The 22,210-nt window shown below is 35.9% G+C and overlaps 1 protein-coding gene across 1 annotated transcript; it reads left to right on the forward strand.

Moving 5' to 3' along the window:
- Positions 1 to 13,017: 13,017 nt before the first annotated feature.
- On the forward strand, positions 13,018 to 20,593 carry LOC127796472 (potassium transporter 5). Its single transcript, XM_052328625.1, has 6 exons — positions 13,018 to 13,276; positions 17,600 to 18,071; positions 18,203 to 18,241; positions 18,348 to 18,661; positions 18,769 to 18,883; positions 19,084 to 20,593. The coding sequence occupies exons 1-6, from the start codon at positions 13,100 to 13,102 to the stop codon at positions 20,385 to 20,387; spliced, it is 2,421 nt and encodes an 806-aa protein (XP_052184585.1). The 5' UTR covers positions 13,018 to 13,099; the 3' UTR covers positions 20,388 to 20,593.
- The last annotated feature ends 1,617 nt before the right edge of the window (positions 20,594 to 22,210 follow it).

Here is a 22,210-nt window from a genome sequence, read left to right on the forward strand (position 1 = left end):
ATAAAATATATTTGGGATTAAATTAATATTTGGACTAAATTAGATTTGGGTCAAATGTTAAATTAAATAATATATTTGGGTTAAATTAGATTTTAACCAAATATTTTTTTTAAACTTATTATTGGATTTGGGTCATTTAATTAAGTTCCTAGTTAGACTAGGATAAATGGGTCGACCCATATCCATTAGGGTTTAAGAAATCCTAGGACTCCTCTATAAATACCCCCTTTAAGGGTTGTCTAATAGATGAAGTTATTTTGTGTGATTTTTCAAGAGTTGAAAAAAATAATTGCCATTCATTCTCTTTCATTTTTTTTTTTGCATTGATTCGAAATGTGGAGGTTATTTCCATCCATAAACAAGCCATGAAAAGAAGAAGGAGCTAGCACTTTCATTCCGCTCTCCTTGCAAATGGACGCGTGTCACGTATCACAAGTTAGAGGTCAGGCGTTTGGATGGCTCGGATCTGCAAACGACTCGAAAATCTATAGATTAGATTTATTTTATTTTGTATGTGAATGATTTGATTTTAACGTTGATTCAATTGGCGGGATCGAGGTAAGGTTCAAAATTTTTGAACTACGCTGTTTACCCTTAACGATCTTCCTTTACATTCAACCAACTTGTAATCCCTTGAAAAAGAAGAACAAGGAAAATGTGGAGTGCTAGAATTGAGACAATAGGGGGCACTTTGCACATGATTGCAATAAACCAAGAAAGGTATAAGCGCTAAATGCATTTTTAAATGCTATTTATGTTTTGAGTTCTGTACTCTTAACTGAATTTAATTTTTCATGAACTGTTGATTCAAGAGCCATAAACTATGTAGCAAGAGATAGAAGTTCATTCATGGAATATCGTCGAATACCATATGGAACTAAGTGGATCTATGTAGGAAACAATACAATAGTTAAAGTTGAAGGCGTTGGCACCTGCAAGTTGTGTATGTGTGGTGGTCAAACCTTATATGTACATGATGTATTGTTTACTCTAGAAATTTGACAAAATCTAATCTCTAAACCTATTTTTCTCTGTTGCAGATTTGATATGTATTTCCATGATGCGATGGTTGAATTATTTTTAAGTTCAATATATTATGTATGTAGTAATTTGCAAAATAGTTTAATAGTGCTTGATGTATATTATGTTTCATGTATCAAACTAAAATGTGCCAGTTTTTTCCTCACTACTTCTAGAAATTCGCATAAGAAATAAAATATATGGCATGCAAGATTAGGCTAGATAGGACAACATAAATTGGATAGATTATGTAACACCCCGTCTCGCCAGGCGTGTCACTATAAGTGTATCCTCGGGATTTCTTTTTTCTTTTTTCAAGCTCAACACGCGCGGTGTGTTAGAACAATCTTTTCATGCAGATACAAACCCCGAGAACCCCAGCCTCGCCCGTTTAACTACCAAGATCAATAATCTTAAACTAAACGGGACATAACACGACGCAGCGGATACATTAATATCAAAACACCGTAGTTCTTACATTGCATTTCCTTAGCAAAATACGCCATACAGATCAAATGATAACATTGCTAATATACAACTGTTCATTTACAACCTGAGATATGTATTAAAGCCTCCAAATGTTACAACGACTATCAAACTAAGCACCATTGGCCCTCATCTGGCCACGTCCTTGCCCTCGCAGCAGTCCCTGGTTGGAACATTAAACGTTCCAGGGGCATAGCCCAGATTAGATGGTAAAACATCTAAGTGACGGCATGAAACAATTTATACAATGCATGAAAGACACATGAGCATGGCATACGAAGACAACAATATGCAAGACACGTCTAGCTTGAGAAATCACCCTGGCATACTCAACCTCCCGTGGAAAACACCATTCCACACACCGTTGGGGTTGAGCTTGCCGCGACATACTTAATCCCTCGAATGCCCCACTGTGACACCTGTTCACCTGGTTTAACATTAATCTCTCGAGTGCACTGTCGTGACACCCGTTCACTTGGTTTAACATTATTCCCTCGAGTGCCCCAGTGTGACACCCGTTTACCTGGTTTAACATTGTCCCAATCTCAAGTAGACCCCATCCCGTTCCATACGGACACAACACCAACACGAATATCAATACCCCGATGATATGAAAATCACATGCCATGCACCGACCTTTTTATAAGTAAAAATAGTTGATGCAATATATCACATGTTCAATATGCAAATGATGCCACAAATACATAAGTAAAACGCCTTTGCAGAACAACCCAAGTTCCAGAGGTAAAACTGCTTACTAGAACTGATCCCAATTGCGTGTAACTTAAGTTCGGGAGGGTAACACCGCCCACCTGAACCCACTACACACCTTCCAACATATTTTCAAGATAAGGTAAAGATAGGATCAGACCACTCACCTTGAACGAAACTCAAATGCCTCAAATCTTGTGCTGAACCTCAACTTTTGTGCAACTCCTCAAGTTTTTTGACCAAACCACCTCCTTACACGCCCTCACGTGCTACCCAAGTGCTCTGCGCGTGTGATGCTTCGCATATGCTTAAAAAGCCCTCTATATACTAAACTCGAAGCTCTGTTATCTGGCACGAATTTCTCACAATTTCGAATGAGAAACCTTTGGTTATGAACCCTTATTTATAGGTTTTGGAAACTTAGCCACCAAGAAACATATATTCTGCAATCATTTCAAATATTTCAAAATCTTTTACAATCATTCCAAATCTTCTAAAGATCTTATAAGATTTTCTATAATTATTTCAAATCTTCTAATATCTTTTGCAATCATTCCAAAATCTTCTAATATCTTTTGCAATCATTGTAAATTTTCAAAGATATTATATAATCATTACCACATCTTCTAAGATATTCTGTAATCATTCCAAATCTTTTAAGATTTTATATAATCATTACCATATCTTCTAAGATATTCTACAATCATTCTAAATCTTCTAAGATTTTATATAATCTTTGTTATCCAAATCAAATCTTATTCAAATCATATCCAACAAAATCTTATCCAATTAAATCTTATCCAAATCTTATCTTATCCAATCAAATTTTATCCAAATCTTATCTTATCCAATCAAATCTTATCCTTAAAGTCATCATGAGCCTTCATCTTATCTCTAACGTCATCATAAGGCTTCATCTTATCTCTAATATCATCATGAAGTTTCATCTTTATCACTAAAGTCATTTATGAGGCTTTTCCTGAATTTTCCAAATGCCCCTAGTAAAAAGGTTTCAATAATTACACTTTGACCCAAACTTTTGGGTAATTGCACTTTAACCCTTTTCAACATGGTCCCCGGACTAATTTTTAATTACATTTTAGTCCCTAAAAAATAGACTAATTACGCTAATGCCCCTAATTTTTAGGTAAATTACACTTTTACCCCAACATAAAAAAATTACGATTTTGCCCCTGGCTCAAAAACTGAACTTCTCTTTAAAGACCTTTATAACCCTTTGAAATATCCTAAAACATTCTCTTTAAAATTTCAAAAAAATATCATTTCGATCTCCCTCTGTCAATTTCGAAAAAACTGCACTTAGGCCCGAATCTTCGTTTTGGCTACAAACCCTTTTGTTTCTTCCAAAAACTACCGAAGAGTTACTCTATATGCCAAATATGAACTTCCTCGGGGTTCCATTGACTTCCCGGATGCCCCGTACGATAATTCGGTATTTCAGCCTAAATCACAATTGCCTTTTTAGCTGTACCGGGAACCGTTCCCGATCTAACTTCTTTTGATGCCTAAAATCATAACTCGTATTACTTGTCGATACTATACCATTTTCCTTGGCTATTTAGGGTCCAGAGTACTCCCTCTGACTAATTCGATAGTCCAAAGTTGCGTTAGTATACCCTATAGTCTTATTTTTTCACAAAGTCCATTTATGCCCTTCACTAAATACCGTTTATATCCTCAAATCATTCCTGGGTATTACAGATTAGCAAAAGAAGGCTTATTGGGCCAAGCTGCATAAGTGAATCTATCAACTTGTGAAAATTATATGGTAGGAAAAATGGCAAGAAAACCATTTGGCAAAACGATTAGAGTTTAAAATCCATTACAACTAATTCACTCCAACATATATGGTCTAACGAATGTTAGGACTAGGTATGGAGGTGTTTATTTCATTACTTTCATTGATGACTATACTCGTTTGGTTTTGTCTATTTGATTTCTCATAAGTCAAAAGCTTTAGAGTGTTTCAAAAGATATTTGAACTTAGTTGAGAATCAATTAAACATAAAAGTTAAAGCATTAAGAATCGATAAAGGTCGCCAGTATTTGTTTAAATAATTTAAATTATTGTGTGATGAAAAAGGAATTGAGAGACAATTGACTATTCCACATATTCCATAACAAAATGGTGTCGCATAAAGAAGAAATAGAACTCTTCTAAAAATAGTTAGTTCAAATTCAAAGATAAATTATGGTTCTTGTGTAATTTTATGTCGCTTGTGTATCAATTTTTGTTGAAAAGATAAATTATAAATGAAGATTTTGTCTTATTACAAAAGATAAGGAGTAGAACTCAAAATTATTGACATAAATCCTAATTTATTATAATCTAATTATCTAACTTGTGTCCAAGTAATTTTTTTTTTATGCACCTACTTTAACGTAATTGTACATTACCTTCAACAATTTGAAGGGTGACTTTGTCAAATTGGCTAGGCTCTCACTTAAAGGGAAACTCTATTTGTAACCATAGTTTTTGCTCTTTATAACCCATTTTTAATATCCCTAAAATATCCTCAAATGAAAACTCATATTTGCCCTTTATTTAAATCGTTGACGATCAATCACTCACCATTACTCCTCAAGTGCGTGCACCCACTTTTTCACCCACCTTTTCACCCACCATCGCCACAGCCATTTTATTTTATTCAAATAGTAACAGTTATAGTAGATCGATATAAGACAACAGAAAATTATTAATATTTTTAAAAATTAAAATAATTTCTCAATATTATCAAATAACATGCATCTATATAATTTATTTTTAAAAATAACATAATTTATACCGTCGATCATTAGTTAAATCACATAATTTACATACACTACAAATGAATTAAATCACATAATTTACATACACGATAGATGAATTAAAAAAATAAGATTAATTAAAAAATAAAAAATACCTTTCGGGGGTGCCTTCAAGCCCCGAACCCCAAGATGCCTAGGGGATGCCCCGAACCTTGGGGTCGGGCAATTTGGAGTTCCCAAAACCCGGGGTTCGGGACATCTCCCAGCCCCCGAACCCCGGGGTTCGGGGCATCCCTAAACCCCTGAACCCCAAAATTGCTCGAAGCCCCGAACCCCAAGATTCGGGGCTTAGGGGATGCCCCGAACCTTAGGGTTCGGGCAATTTGGGGTTCCCGAACCCCGGGGTTCGGGGTATTGCCCAACTCCAGAACCCCAAAATTCGAGAGGTTCAAAGAATTCCGAATCCATAGATTTAGAAAAAATGAATTCTCTCGAACCCTCAAATTCGGGAGAATTCAATTCTCCTGAACCTTGAGTTTCAGGAGAATATATATATATATATTTTATATATTATAATATGTATAATATGTATGTATATATATAGTTATAATATGTATGTATATATATAATAAAATTTTAGTTTTCTCATAAAATATAGTTATAATATATATATAATTATAATATTACAAATACTATGAAAATGATTTCATATTACATAGCCATACATATATATTACATACATATATATGTTGTGTTACTTTCGAATTTATTGATTTAATTCATCCGTAGTATGTAAATTATGTTATTGAACTAGTAATTGATATTATAAATTATGTTATTTTTAAATATAAATTATATAGATGCATGCTATTTGATAATATTGAAAAATTATTTTAATTTTTAAAAATATTAATAATTTTCGAATATCTTATATCCCTTTAGCTATAGTTGCTACTATTTGAATAATAGAGTGGGTTTGTGCGCGTGGAGGTATCTTTTGAGGGATGGGTGTTTGGAGAATATATTTGAAATATGGATGGTTGTAAAAAGAAATCACTCTGATTGTATATAGCAAAAATTAAAATTTTACTTACGCTGATTATGAAGAGTAAAAATTATGATTGCAAATAAAATTTTCCTCACTTAAAAGCTTTTCTCAATTTTTAGACCAAAAAAATAATATTTCGCACGGACCAATTAAAATTGCCCGCCCACTTCTTCCTCGTTCACTCTCCTCTCTCACTCACTACCGTCTCTCCCTCTCTCTCTCTCACGATCGTCCGGTCCTCCACCGCCGACCTTTCGATCCTCCACCTCCGCAGACGCGGCGCCTCTTCGTGTCGTTCTCTCTCCCTCTCTCTCTCTCACGACCGTCGCCGACCCTCTCGCCGCTGCTGCCATTTCTTTGTTGCTTCGTCGCTGCCTCCAATAGCGCGTCTCTCTCCGTCTCGATCTCTTTTGGAACTTTCCGGTCTCAAATTCTCTTCTCTCTCAAGTTTGTGTTTTTCACACCCTGTCCCCTAATTTTTTCTTTGATGGATTCTTCGATCTTGTCTTGAATTTCTTCGATCTTTTCTTCTCATCAATGTGCAATTTATTTTCCATAAGTGTTTAACTGTAGGTTTGGGACATGGCAAACCTCGGACAACAGAATGACAGTTGTAAGAGTTTTTTTGATAACTTCTGTTTGCAAGTTATGCCACTAAGTGTGTTTCTTATTTGTCTGTTGAGATCCCCAGTAGCATAGGCTACATTTCTTGGATTTGTTTTTATTTTTTCCCATCTTCTTAATTGGCCATTTTGCATTTCGTTTTCGTGAGCAGGCCAACTTTGAAGCTGCTGCAGAACCCTTGGATGCTTGCGTAAAAGAGAACTGCTGGAACCAAGAAATTTGAAAGAGCTTGTAAAAGAAGAATCAGATTCTTGAACTTTTAAACTTTGAAGATGTACATTAAGTTGCTTAAACTCCTTGTATTTTATTGTCATCAGAATGACTATGTCTTGTGATTGGATTTCTTGTTCTTGTTATTGCTCAAATCTTCTATCATTTAAGGCAAAACCATGTTCGAAGTTCTTATTTTCTGCTTGCGGAATCATTCCAAGATAATCAGAAAATTTTCGTTGATAATGTTGTCTCATGCACTGATATGGACTATTTTGACTGACGATCTTGTACCTTTCTAAGTTGTGAAGTACCTGACTTTAACTTGAAACGTAGCCTTCTCTATTTTGTATAGTAGATTCTTGGGTGTTTTTTTTATTTTTTTTAAGTGATTCTTGGGTGGTTTAGGGTGATCCTTCAATCAATTTTTGTTCAGGTTTTTTGTAATTGATATGGAGCATTAAACATGTTCTTTTTATCCTGTCCTTTGTCGTTTATCGCTATACATGGTGAAAACAAAATATGTCAGATGGATCAGCTGACTTGTTTAAGGAGACAACTCTCTCCTCTAATGCAAAGTGCTAATCCTTTGTGTTTCCTATTTGGCTTTCCCTCTTGTTGGTTAAGGTTTCATCAAAATATCTCGAAGGTAGAAGAGAGTCAAAAATGGATGTGTTAGTGATGGAGAATCTTCTGTTTGGGCGTAACATCACAAGGCTGTATGACCTTTAGGGATCTTCTCAGTTACGGTATAATCCAGATTCAAGCGGAAGCAATAAAGTTCTTCTTGACCAAAACCTGATTGAAGCAATTCCATCTTCTCCAATTTTTGTGGGCAAAGCGATTGCTGGAGAGAGCTGTTTGGAATGATACTTCACAGGGGGATTATTGTTTGATGTCATTTTGCAACAACTTAAAAAGATGACCAAAGTTCAGTATCCAATTACATGTATAAGAATGTAATATAAACATATAAGCAGGCTGAATAAAAAAGAGGACTAATTAATGGAAAGGGATTAAAGTTCTAGTAGAAGGCCTAATTGAATGAGAAAAAAAAAACATATATATAGATGTATAAAGCTTTACTGGTGTCACCATATATGAGTAAGAGATAAAGGTGTCATCAGAATATAGGTTGAGCGATCGAATAAACAATATGTTGGTGTTAATTTAGTGGATCGTGAGTTTGATTATCGTTCTGCGCAATGAAACGAAACTTTATACCTGTAATTTATCTCTCTTAACGTAATTGAGGGCACGAACATCGAGGGCCGTGCAGAGAGATAAACAGTAACAACTGAGAGATTGATATAATTGGATCTCTCACAAATTAGATTATCAACCAACATCATGTTAGAAATCATGATCTGATCATATGATGTGAAAAATAAAATCTAATTTTATTGGTATCACGTTTTTCAAATCTTACGGTTTAAATCGAAAACACAAAACGAAAAGTTATCTCGAAACGAAATTTGATTTCGTAGCCGATAACCCGCTTGATATCTTCCATGCGTGAGATGCCGAGTTGGTTCACCCAAAATCGTGAAGACTTCAATAGACTTGAGAGAAAAAAGGACACGAAAATTTTCTTTAAAATTTTCGTTTTGATTCAACTTATTGATATTGGGATTCTAGGTTTAATTGCCTATTTATAGGCAGAAATCCTAAAATCCTAAGTGTTGTTAGACCGGGCTTTAGGTGCTAGTAAAAAACCCAATCCAACTTGATAATTAAATAAGTAATGATATTAATTATTTAATTATCCTTATTTATCTAACAAATAATTACACTTATAATTTAATAATTCAATAATTACTGAATTTGCCATTTTCCTTTTAAAACGATTTTTATTTGGATAGGACTTTCCGGGTTTATAATTAAATTGGAAACGAGAATGAATCAATTATTAATTCTTGTAAATCATGAGTGACATCTAGCAATATGTCATGATTACCCAATTTAATGTGAACTTTATACTAAGGTGCCCTGCAATACAATCCCTTTATCATATTATATCCCGACGAGATATGAGATCACAATCAGCAGGTCAAATCTTTCTATCTCGTCATATGACCGAATCCAATAATCACACTTGACTAATATGACACAACCTCTACGGAATCCAAATTTCGTCGTCATATAACATCGACCAAGGATTTATCGTCAAGCGACCACTGGATCGCATAGGATATCCTCCTCGTATATCTCAAGGTGATAGATTCCACGTCTGATGCACACATACCTTGTGTGTCACTGAACCAGGCACATAGATACGTACGGTTATTCCTGATTAGGACAACTATATAATATCGCTGATATCCTAATCCACCAACACATAGATATCCATGTCATCTCAGGTCTGAGGATTAATGCAAATCCGTAGTTAATATTGAATCATTGACCCGTGAGATAAAATCCATGTGATTCAATATTAATAGTTTCGTTCAGTGAATTCGTTCCTATAACAAGCACCCACTCATCTTCTTTTTGTATCTCATGCAGAGTAGTACGAGACCCACTAATCATATCTTTCAGTATCTTATACCGAACAAGGAGAAAGACGATATGCCAGCCTTTGTGAGTTGCTAATTATCCGGATTAAGAATTCTATGGTTAAGAACATATTTATAGTATAACGTATTGTGGATTATCCGTCTCAATTATTCTTGACAATTAAAAATGGTATCCACTTCTTATTATACTAAAGGATATTTGTATGTTCAATTCAAACCATATTATAATTTAAATTAAACATAAAATTTGTCATTAAATAGTGTTTAAAAAATTACAAGATCAATCCCTATTGTGTCACTAGAACTGGCCTTAAGGACTTATATCTAACACATAACGTGGGCAAAAACACTTAATGTTTCTTACCAATATTGGGGTCAAAAAGAGAAATCTGTAATAGCATCAGCAGAAATCCGTAAGCCTGCTTCAACTAGAGATGGTGAAAATTAGTCCTTGACATCAGCCACACCTTCAGCTAGCGCGCCTCAGCTTCAGCCAGGCATGGAGAACTTATTACTTTGCAAATCCGTTCCTCCCCTCTTCCCTTTCTGAGAGCAAGCCTGTAATGGAGGCAGATAATGGGTGCAGTTCAAGAAAGTAACAATAGCAATAGAAACCACTGAATGCCACAAACATACCTGGTTTTAGAGCCATGGGCCATAATATTACTTACTGCCAATCGGTTTGATTCGTGGGCCGGCGAAAATGGCAGAACCCTCCACTGAACTTGGTCTTTCTCATTACTCTTTACAACAAAAATTCCCATAATATTATCAGTCCCAAAATAGCCAACAATATATCAAACATCCAATTCTAAAAAAAAAAGATATTTTACCTATTATTTGAATTTTTTCAAGGATTATTTAAAATTTAAAAATAAAGACTAAAAGATCTGATCATATTTTATGAGTGTTAAGTGTGATTACTCCTCAAAAGTAAAGAAATTATAAAAATATTTAGGCTAATTCGTTATATTTTGATTACAATATCCCTTTTGTCAATTCACCCTCTCATTTGATGAATGGGGAACTAGTGATCATGCTCTTTACTGACATCCGCTTTCAACTTCTCTCTTCTCTTTTCTTAATGATATATTATTCAATCTCTTTTAACTTCTTCAAGTACACCCCCCCGCCCCCCCCCTCCCCCCTATTTTTTTTTTTTTTTTGATTTCTTGACATTGAAAGTAGAATGTCAAATATTCTTTTTTAAACTCTCAAATCACCATAAAACAAACCATTACTTAAAACACTTTAAAAAAAGGAAGGTATCGTATTTACTATGTGCTAAAAAAAATTTAATTATAAATTATGCCCTTGATGTTACAATTATACGATATCATAACAAATGCATGACATGTGTCGATTATCTATTTTATTTATTATCATTGACTCATTTATCTTATTCCTAGTTCATCTCCTCTTCTCCCAATTCAATGATTCCATGACGAATATTATTATTGAGATAAGCACAAGATAATTAGTATAACAAAGACTTAACTTAAGGTACAAGAGATTCTCTCTCTCTCTCTCGCACGCACGCGTGCACACACATTTTTTAAACCATTTTCCTACTCCCTATAATTCTTTAAACCATTTTCATACTTTTCTCTTAACTTAAATATCAAAATGACATTCTCAACGAACCCTCGAATACTCACTAACCGATCTTTATGAGTGTAAATTCTTGGTAAGATTTTTTCGATTTTCAAAGATTAAATCAATTAGATTAATAGGAAATAGGAAAAACAAGCAAGGGGGATATACAATCCAAAACAACTATATGTTCCAAGCAAGGGGATTCATGGAGGCCGTCCCCAAAAGCAAAAGAAAGCAAAAAAACGAAAAGAAAAAGGAACAGCACCACCACAGTTACAATGGCAGTGGAGCCATAACAGATAAGCACAGCAGGGAGATTCTTGGCCGATCACACCAACCAGAAGCAAGATCGATCAGCCAAGCAACTGCTCTCAAGTGTGAAGCAGGGCATCATCCCTTGCTTTAACTGCCCAATCCAGAGTCAATCGTCCCCTTAATCGTCCTGGCTAAGACAGACCTGCCTTCCCCGGGCCTTGTGCAGTGCATGTAACAAAGGTTAAAGTTACTAGTATCCAATCAAATATACCCAGTGGCACAAATATGTGTTCCTTAATTAATAATTGTGTGACTTCGTCAATTGTGTATAGGTTAAAAGATAGATATATGTTTGTTCCAGATTTTTGGGTCACTGAATTTTATATTAAGGTATAAAAAAATTATTAAATTTCATAATTTTATAATAATTACCTTCAATTATCGTTAAAAGAAATTAACGAAATACTGATATTTTTGTATTTTAATAAAAAATTTAATAAGCTTTTTATACTTTAGTACAAAGTTTAGTGTTCTTTTTATACTTTTGTAAAAAATTTAGTGATCATCTGTGCTATTTAGCTATCCACATTGTTAGTCACGTCAACGTTCTGCTAATCTCTTTTAATAATAATTGATAATAGTTATTGAATTGTATACTAAATTAAAATTCAATAATCTTTTGACTATAAATTGAAATTCAGTCGTTTTTTATAGTTGAATGTAAAGTTTAGTGACTATTTATGCTATTTATCTAGATTTTTAAGATATTTAAGGGTATTGATATATTAAGAGGGTCTCACAAAATCAGGATAATTAACATTAAAAATAATAAGATATAATGCGAAAGAAATGCAATACACAGATAAGAATACAAATACGGATACCCCATAAAATACCTTAAAATTTACAATCTTAATTACTACCATCATATATAATAAATAACATCTAGAGTCAATCACAAGTAGGTAAGCAGTGGAATTGCGCGCTGGGTGGACAGCAAATGACGACGAAGCATGGGATGATATATTAATTGTTACACAGCCAAGGAATTCAAACAAGGACTTTGCTAAATTGTCTTTTTGTTACAGCCAAGAGAAAAGAGCAAATTGTCTTTTTATTACACAGTCAAAGACTTCGCTAAATAGTCAGACTCTATCCAAATAGAAAGTTATTTAATACTTATTTTAATAAAATAAAAATATAATTTTAACTTCATAAAAAATTCAAAAGTTGTGACTAGAAAGTGTATTATTGATAAATAAAATAATAAATGACATAATTATTCTAACATCAATAATTGAAATGATAAAAAAAAAGGACAATTCTACCTAAATAAATTTTATCTAAATAGATTTATTGTTCAAACAAATAAATACCAATTGTTGAGGGCGGTGACGCCCATAGAATATTGGAGTGATTGCAATCATGCTAAGTAAAATAAAGATGGGATTTGAAGGTCAGATGTCGAGAGCTAAAATGTCAAACATCTGAGGGATCAATGACGCCCCATTATGGCAAGAGTCCAAAAAACTGTACCATCAGCACTGCTGAATCTAAAGGGGCCAAAGTCTCAAAGAGAAAACAATAATAATAATCTGACTCGATCAACTGGCCGTACCCAGATTACGAATTGAAACTTGAAGAGAGGTTATTGGAAGTTGGGTAGTAGTGGGATTAATTTATTGGGCAGCCATGGCATTATTGAGTTGAGAGTTTGGGGAATAATAATGGAATGATAATGAAGTGATATTAAGGGAGGCCGAGGCCCGTAGTTCTGACTTTTTGTGCTTATAAAGCAATGATAATTAAGCACTCATCATCGAACACAAGGCTCCACCAGTACTACTGTAATTAAGCACCCAAAATGGATCCTACGGCTGGGACCGGCGGCGGAGAAGAAGCATCAGAGATGAGACAAGAGGAGACCACCCAAATTCCCAACATGAAAGAGCGCAAGGTGTCGTGGGCAAAGCTGCGCCGGGTGGACTCCCTCAACTTAGAGGCGGGGCGCCTTCTCTTCTCTCGCAGCCATGCCTCCACCGTAAGTACATTCACATTCCTTTCTCTTCTGATATATGTCAAAACGAAACGTGATTATACTTTCTCAAGGGGTGATATTGTTGGGATTTTTTCATCAAATCCTCTTCTTTTTCATTCATTTGGAAGAGTATTTACACAGCATATATGACTTTTTGATTCAAAATACAACCTTTCGAATTCCTATCCTTTAATGCAATACAACTCTCTAAGTTTTTAACGTAACGCACACTTCTTGGAGCATCATGCATATACATTCAAATGTACAGGAAACGTATCAGAAGTCAAAACTCCTAACTACTTGATGCTTTTGCCGGTAACCCCAAGCTGAAATCTCAAAAATTCAAACTTAGCCTTTGGTAAAAAGGCTTTGATGAAAAAATCTACAAGCTGATCATCTTTATGAATTGCAATGCATTAAACAAACTTCATTTTCTTCTTCAGCTTCTCTAACCACATAAAACTTTATGTTGATATGCTTTGTCCTGCCATGACTAAAACTAACAGGATTTTTTGCAATAGGAACGATAGACTTATTATCACAAAATACTCTAGTAGCCTCCTTCTGTTGAACTGCCAAATCTGTAAGAATTTTCCTCAACCAAAGAACTTGATTAACACATGTAGCAGCAACCAAGTACTCTACTTCAGTAGTAGATTGAGCTATAGTATCTTGTTTTTTTGAACGCCATGAAAAAACAATTAAACCAATTGCAACACTACAATAACCTAAAGTACTCTTCATATCATCAACTGATTTGGCCTAATTGCTATCAATAAAAGCAACCAATCTAACATCCACATTTGGTTTAAACCAAATCCCAAAATCAAATGTATCCCCCAGGTATATATCTCAATACTCTTTTTTGCAGCACCCCAATAAGCTTGACTTGAAGCTTGCACAACAAACTAACTGCAAAAGTTAAATCCGACCTAGTTGCGGTCAAATATGATACTACCAACCAAGCTTCTGAACGGTCCTTCATCTATTAGTTAATTTCTCACCATCGTTTTTAAAAAGCTTCTCATTCTAAACTGGTGGGGTAGGAGTAGGTTTGCAATTTCCCATGTTGATTTTTTTCAAAACATCTTTTGCACATTTGTTTTGAGAAACAAAAATCTCTTCACTTAATTGCTAAATCTCCATGCCAAGAAAATAACTCATAGCACCCAAATTTATCATCTCAAATTGTTTCAGCGTCTCTTGTTTGAACTTCTGAATTTCTTGTTGATTATCTCCGGTTACCAATAAATCATCAACAAACAAAGATATAATTACCAAACCACAATCTTGTTGCCCTTCATGTACAAAGTTGCTTCATTTGGACTCCTCCTAAAACCTTAATTGAAGAGGTAATCATCAATATGACTGTACCTAGCTCTTGAAGCCTGTTTTATCCTACAAAAAGCTTTCTTCAGTTTATAAACTTGGTCTTCTTTTCCTTTGACAGAAAAATCATTTGGCTGCTCCACAAAAATTTCTTCTTCTAAGAATCCATTGAGAAAGGCTGACTTTACATCCATCTAAAAAATTTGCCAACCTCTTTGAGGTGCAAGAGAAATTAAAAGTCTGATGGTTTTATGTCTTGCAACAAGGAAAATAGTATCATTGAAATCAATATCCTAGGCTATTGAGCATAGCCTTTAACCACCAATATTGCCTTGTACTTGCGTACCGAGTTGTCTAGATTTAACTTGGTTCAATATACCCATTTTACCCCCAATAACCTTCTTGTTTGGAGGCCTCAAAACCAGCTCCTAAGTTTTATTTATTTTTTTTTCAATCACTTGCATCTTCTCCTGCATAGTAATATCCCATTCTCCGTATTTTGAAACTTTATCAAAGTTTGGGGGTTCAATAGCTACAAAGTTGCATCTCTAATAAATATCTTGTAAATTAAGATCTGGTTTTTCTAATAGGTGAGACTGAAGATGAGCCATCCTGCTCCTTCTCTTGAACTTCGTCTAGATTTGATTCTTTTGGGACTTCAATGGGGGTACATAGTTGAAGTGGATTCCTTCTCAACTATAGACTCTTCCCAATTCCATAGTGCATTCTCATCAAACGCCACATCTCTATTGATCATCACTTTTTTTGTCTTGAAATTGAACACCTTATAGCCCTTGGTTTGAGAGCTATAACATAGCAAAATTCCCTTTTCAACTTTATCTTCCAACTCGTGTCCTTTCTCAGTAGGAATATTCACATAATAGAGAGAGCCAAAAACTCTTAAATGTTTGACAATTGGCTTTTGATTACTCTAGGCTTCGATTGGAGTCTTATCTATTATTACTCTTGTAGGTAACCTGTTTAACAGTTAAACAGTTGTATAAACAGCTTCAGTATAGAATTTCTTTGGAAAATTCTTCTTGATCAACATGCACTTGGCCATTTCCATGACTATTTTATTCTTTCTTTCTGAAACTCTATTTTGTTGCGGGGGGGTACCCAGCTGTTCGTTGGTGTTCCATGCCTTCTTCTTTGTAAAACTTAGATGAGTTGTATTCCTTGTCTTTGTCATGTTAGCTTTATGTAATCAGTGGCACCTCCCACCAAAGAGAGGGGATGAATTGAGTATTTATAAATTTTAAAAATTTGTGAAGGCTTTCAAAAATAGATAACAAAACAGTGAGTTGTAAACTAAAAAATGGAAAATCAAGAATGCAAGAGATACAAAAATTTAGAATAGTTCGGTTTAACCTAACCTACTCCACTACTCTAGCTCTCCACTAGAGATTTTTAAAACCACTAAAACCTTCTACTTTACTAAGTAGGCTCTCAAGCAAAATCGTTAGGAATTTACAATCTCCTACGTATACCCAAGTTGCCCTTCTAGCACAACTGTTAGGAAATACAACACAATATACAAAGAGAATAATTTGAGAGTTATCACTCTCAATTACAAAGATCTCTCCTAAAATTTGTAACAACTCTTTAACAAGCTATTACAAAAGATAAACAGCCTTGGTTGAGAGAGAAATTGAAAGTATAAGTATTATCAAGAAGAATTAATACACTTATAAGCTCTTATCACTTCATTAGACTCTTTAGTGCATTATTGGGCTAGTATTTATGGACTTCTCCCGAGCTTGAATTAACTAGCCGTTATTTGAAGTCGTTGGAGACTTTTAAGGTTTACAAAAACTAGTTGTTAACAGTTGATAGTTTACCAAATTAATCGATTGACAATTTTCTTCAAGAAATCTGAAGCACATTGTGGCTTTAGGCAAACGACAAACTTTTTTATCAATACGGTTGACTATTTTGACAACAAGTCTATATTATACAATAGTTTTTAACATTTTTTGAACTTATAAAAAAAATACCGAGACTTGAATTTTGCCCTATTAATAGTTCAAGAGAATGATCGACTATTTTTACTGAAAGACGGTTGATGGTTGTAACTGGCCTCCCTTGTACCCTAATGATGAACCTTTCTCCTTTTGTCTTGATTGGAAAACACCTTCAGTTTCTCTTTGTGCTTTCTTGTGCAATCACTGCTCATGTGTTTTCAGCAATCCCCACAGTTCTTTAGCAGTAAGTTTGGATAAGTCTCTAGACTCCTCTATAACTGGAATAACAACATCAAACTTGTATTGCAAATTAAGTATTCAAAAATCTTCAGCACCTGTTTATCTTTTGGAATAACTGATTCTCCAAGAAATTTCGTTTGATTCATCATCTCTATAAATCTTGAAGAGAGTATTCTTTAATATTTTCAGCATTTTTCATTTTCAACTTTTTAAAATCCCTTCTTAAATTCTACAACCGTAGTGTTCTGACTTTTTCTGAGCCTTGAAACTCCTCTTTCAAAATATCCCATGCCTGTTTTGCTGACGTAGCTCCAAAGATTCTAGAACAAATGTTATCTGGAATAGTTGAGTGAAGACATGAAAGAGCCCCTTCCTTGCGAGCTTTGATTTCAGCCATTGTTGGATTTTCTCTCAAAGAAACTTCATCAAATCCTCTTTCAACTTATTCCCATATATCATATGCCATCAAGAATGACTTCATTTTTACTGACCAATACTCCTAATTTTCTCCTGATAAAATTCTTTTATTTTTCATTCATTTAGAGGAGTGTTTATGCAAGATAGATGACTTTTTGATTCAAATACAACCTTCCAAATTCCTAACCTTTTAATGCAATGCAACACAACTTTCTAAGTAACACACGCTACTTAAAGCATCATACATTGACATTCAAATGTATTAGAAAACGTATCATAACTCAATAGATATCACCCCTCTTCAGCGTATCAAACGACGTTGTAAATCTTTACAAGTCGCTAGCTAATGATGATGACGACGACGATGTGGCTGCAGGTAAGTTGGAAGAGGACGCTGAGTTTGGCATTTCAGAGCATAGGGGTGATATATGGGGACATAGGGACGTCCCCACTATACGTGTACGCTAGCACCTTCACGGATGGGATTGGGCAAACAGAGGACCTCTTGGCCGTGCTATCTCTCATAATCTATACCATCCTCCTCATTCCCATGCTCAAGTACATCTTCATTGTGTTGTTGGCCAACGATAACGGCGACGGGGGCACCTTTGCGCTGTACTCGCTTATATGTCGGTACGCAAAGGTGAGCTTGATACCGAACCAGCAGCCGGAGGACCAGCAGCTATCCCATTACAGCCTCGACATCCCCTCCAAACAGCTCAAACGGGCTCACAAGATCAAGCACAAGCTCGAGACTAGTAAAACATCCCAGGTTATGCTCTTCCTCGTTACCATCCTCGGCACTTCCATGGTCATTGGCGATGGCGTCCTAACTCCCAGCATCTCAGGTTCATTCATCCACTCATTTAATTCCTTTCTACGTAATTTAATATCATCGTCAACCAGGATGCATATATTTATGCATGCTCTAGATATTTGAAAGAGTTTTGCTTAAATACTTGAATTTGGTGTCTTGCAGTTCTCTCTGCTGTCAGCGGAATCAAAGCCTTAAGCCAAAGTAAGTAGGTGTTTGAAGAAAGAAAATACATAAATTGGGAGTGTTAAGGAAACTTAAAATTTAAAATTTATTAGTCTTGGATTGATTGATTATTGCACTATTGCAGATGCTATTGTGGGCATTTCGGTTGTGATCCTGGTCATTCTGTTTTCTGTTCAACGATTTGGCACTGACAAAGTGGGCTACTCCTTCGCTCCCATCGTCTTGTTGTGGTTTACATTCATTGGCGGAATTGGGCTCTACAATTTGTTCAAATATGATGTGGGTGTATTGCGGGCTTTTAATCCCAAGTACATGATAGATTACTTCAAGAGAGACGGGAAGAAGGCATGGATCTCTCTTGGTGGGGTTGTTTTGTGCATAACAGGGACAGAAGCCATGTTTGCTGATCTCGGCCACTTTAACATCCGAGCAGTCCAGGTACCAGGGCACAAATTAAGCTCTTTGACCGCTTTCTCACAATAAATATATGCATATTATATATATATATATACTTAAACTTATATATATATGGATCATAATGGCAGATTAGCTTCTCTGGAATCGTGTTTCCTGCATTACTATGTGCGTACAGTGGACAAGCTGCCTACCTGGTCAAACACCCTACTCATGTGGGTAACACTTTCTATGACTCCATTCCAGGTACATACATACATACATACATACATATGTAATATCCCATCGATCCTGACCCACAATCATTAATTAATGTATGTTGTTAAATTATTAATTATATATTATATATGAATGAATTATCAGGTACATGACATCCACACACACACACACATATATATGATTGACGATGCCAATTAATAATTATTTATTAATATAATTGCATGCAGATCCATTGTACTGGCCAACTTTTGTCGTGGCTGTTGCGGCTGCTATCATTGCGAGCCAAGCCATGATATCCGGCGCCTTTGCCATCATCTCGCAGTCCCTCAGCCTGGGTTGCTTCCCACCGGTTAAAGTTGTGCACACCTCTGCCAAATACGAGGGCCAGGTTTACATACCAGACGTCAACTACATCCTCATGATTGCCTGCGTTTTGGTCACCGTCGGATTCAAATCCACAGAAAAGATTGGGCATGCCTATGGAATTGCTGTGGTCGCCGTCATGACCATCACAACCTGCATGGTCACTCTCATCATGCTTGTTATATGGAAGACGAGCATATGGTGGATTGCCTGCTTCTTCCTGGTGTTTATGTCCATAGAGTCCCTGTATCTCTCTTCTGTGCTCTACAAATTCATTCAGGGAGGTTACCTTCCACTGGCTTTCTCGGCGGTTCTCATGGGGGTCATGGGAGCATGGCACTACGTGCACAAAGAGAGATATATGTTTGAGCTGCGCAACAAGGTTTCCGGTGAGTTCATTAAAGACTTAGCCGTTAACCCAAATATCAACAGGGTGCCCGGAATTGGGCTTCTCTATTCCGAGCTCGTGCAGGGAATCCCACCCATTTTCCGTCACTTCATCGAAAACATACCCTCCATCCATTCGGTTGTGGTGATCATCTCCATAAAGGCCATTCCCATCAGTAAAGTGGAAATGGGGGAGAGGTTTCTATTCCGGCAGGTTGAACCCAGACACTTCCGGGTGTTCCGGTGCGTGGTGAGATATGGGTACAATGATGCAATCGATGAGCCCAAGGAGTTTGAGCGGCTGCTGGTGGAGAACCTGAAAGAGTTCATCAGGAATGAGCATTTCATTTCAGAAGGAGTAGAGCAAACCATCGCCGCGCCGGCGACGGAGCAGCAATCCCATTCTACCGGAGCCGGCGGCAAGGTGAAAGGGCCCAGTTCATCGACGGTTCATATTGAGGAGTCACTAGAGCAGCAGAAAAACTCATCCCGCGTGTCATCGGCATCCATCGGCTCCTCCAACCAAACCGTGTCGGTGTCTTCACCGACGATCCAAGGAGCCGACGAGGAGATGCAATTTGTGCAGAAAGCAATGGACCATGGAGTGGTTTATCTGCTCGGAGAAACGGAAGTGACTGCCCAACACAATTCATCCCTCTTCAAGAAGGTGGTTGTCAACCATGTCTATAATTTCCTGAGAAAAAACTTTAGGCAAGGCGAAAAAGTGTTGGCAAAACCACAAAGTCGGCTTCTTAGGGTTGGGATGACCTACGAGATATGACTCATTCAATCTCTATATATCACTACTATGTTTGTATCCATACGTATATGAAATGTGTTAATAGTTGAAAGACCTGTTAATCACAATAAAAGCTTGTCTTGAAGTGTCTTTAAGAAGACTCTCGGATTGTATTAGAGTTTGTCAAATTGGCTGATGCAAGTATATATGAAGTTTGTGAATGAACGCTTGTTGTAATATGTAAATAATGAGAGTATGAATAAGGAAGCAAAAGAAGTCATCTCTTATACCTGTGCCTCTTACCTTCTAATATTTACTTAAAGAACCATATATGGTCGCGATCTCTATGCGGTTCACAATCATTTCTAGAGATATTTCTATTGTAGATGCAATATGAATAATCTTTCCTTACCTCATTAGTACACAATATGTGTGTGTGTGTGTGTATATGATGCATGTGTGAGGATTGAAAAGGTGTTGTTACTCTCTGTAGGTGTTGGTATCTATGAATTCCTTTAGTTCTGTTTTCTCATGATTAATATTAATGTGTGAGGATTGAAAAGGTGTTGTTACTCTTTGTAGGTGTTGGTATCTATGAATTCCTTTAGTTCTGTTTTCTCATGATTAATATTAATATGCTATGATGCATATATATATATATATTATGCATCTATAAATAAATAAATTCTGAAGCTTTGGTTCCAGTACATGATGTTGGGAAAAACGGGATTAATATATCAAAGATTCAATGACTCCAAGGCACGTAACGATGCTATCTTTTAAGAGATGTTTCTCCCCGTGTCTATATTGTTACTAACGGGTTTAGAGAAAATCTCTCTCAAGATACAATGGAGTTCTACGTTTGATTCGAACCGTGACAAGTTCGATCAAGCCGAAGAGAAACTTGGTTATAGGAAATCTGATGATGCCGAATAAATGAATGGGATATGAGACGTTGTTTTTGGATCATTGCAAACGACAAAAATAAACATATTATATAGAGCATAAATGTCTATTTGGAAGAGGTATATCTCTCCAATCATAAAAACAAAGGTGTGTCTGGTTAATTCGAAACATCACAACCTTTAAACATAACCTGTTAGTAATTAATTAATTACTAATCAATCCTCATATCTAAATTATGTTTACCTTTCGAGGGCATTGCCCTCGAGCCCCCACGAGGGGGCGCTGCCCCCTCTACCCCGTCGCGAAGCAACAAACACAAATCGAGGCAGCAAGTCATATTCAAAGATGAACATAAAAATAAATATGAAAAAATATCTAACATATCTCCCCCATTTTTTAGTATTTATTTTAGAAAAAAAAAATAATGACAAGTATGCAACGGTTGTATCACCTAAGTGATTGCCTACGTACCCTTTTGGGATCAAGCTACCATAGTTCGTGCAATGCAAATGCAAAGGCATCATCGCAAGAAATCATACATAAATGAAAGTAGCTTTTAACTTTGAACTTTCACTTAGGGCCTATTTGATTGCACTTATTTTCTATGGAAAATGAGTATTTTCCACCTAAATTCTGACTTTTGTAGTGTTTGATTGCATTTATTTTCTAGGAAAATTAAGTTCCCATTTTCGATCACGTGATACTCTTTTCTCGCTTTTGCAAGAAATGATTTTCCTAGGGAGGGCTTGTTTTCCATTTCCAGGGAATTGAATCACCGCGCGCACAACACATCCACCTTGATTTCTCTAGGGTTTCCTCTCCCATTTGAGTCGGCTTCATTCCTTTCCTCTTCGTCGCCATCCACCGTCGAAGTCGAGCCCTTACTTGGGCTTCGTCGCCATCTCTAACTTCCTGTGAGTCACCATACACCATCGAAGAATTTCATCTCCGACCTTCCT

Source organism: Diospyros lotus, chromosome 3, assembly GCF_014633365.1.
Source record: "Diospyros lotus cultivar Yz01 chromosome 3, ASM1463336v1, whole genome shotgun sequence".
Taxonomy (NCBI): Eukaryota; Viridiplantae; Streptophyta; class Magnoliopsida; order Ericales; family Ebenaceae; genus Diospyros; species Diospyros lotus.

What these genes read in the sequence shown, in the direction of transcription:
- LOC127796472 (XM_052328625.1), top strand. Translation starts at nt 13,100, where the DNA reads ATGGATCCTACGGCTGGGACCGGCGGCGGAGAAGAAGCATCAGAGATG. An exon ending in CTCGCAGCCATGCCTCCACC is followed by an intron (nt 13,277 to 17,599) that starts GTAAGTACATTC and finishes ATGTGGCTGCAG; the next exon opens with GTAAGTTGGAAGAGGACGCT. An exon ending in AATCAAAGCCTTAAGCCAAA is followed by an intron (nt 18,242 to 18,347) that starts GTAAGTAGGTGT and finishes GCACTATTGCAG; the next exon opens with ATGCTATTGTGGGCATTTCG.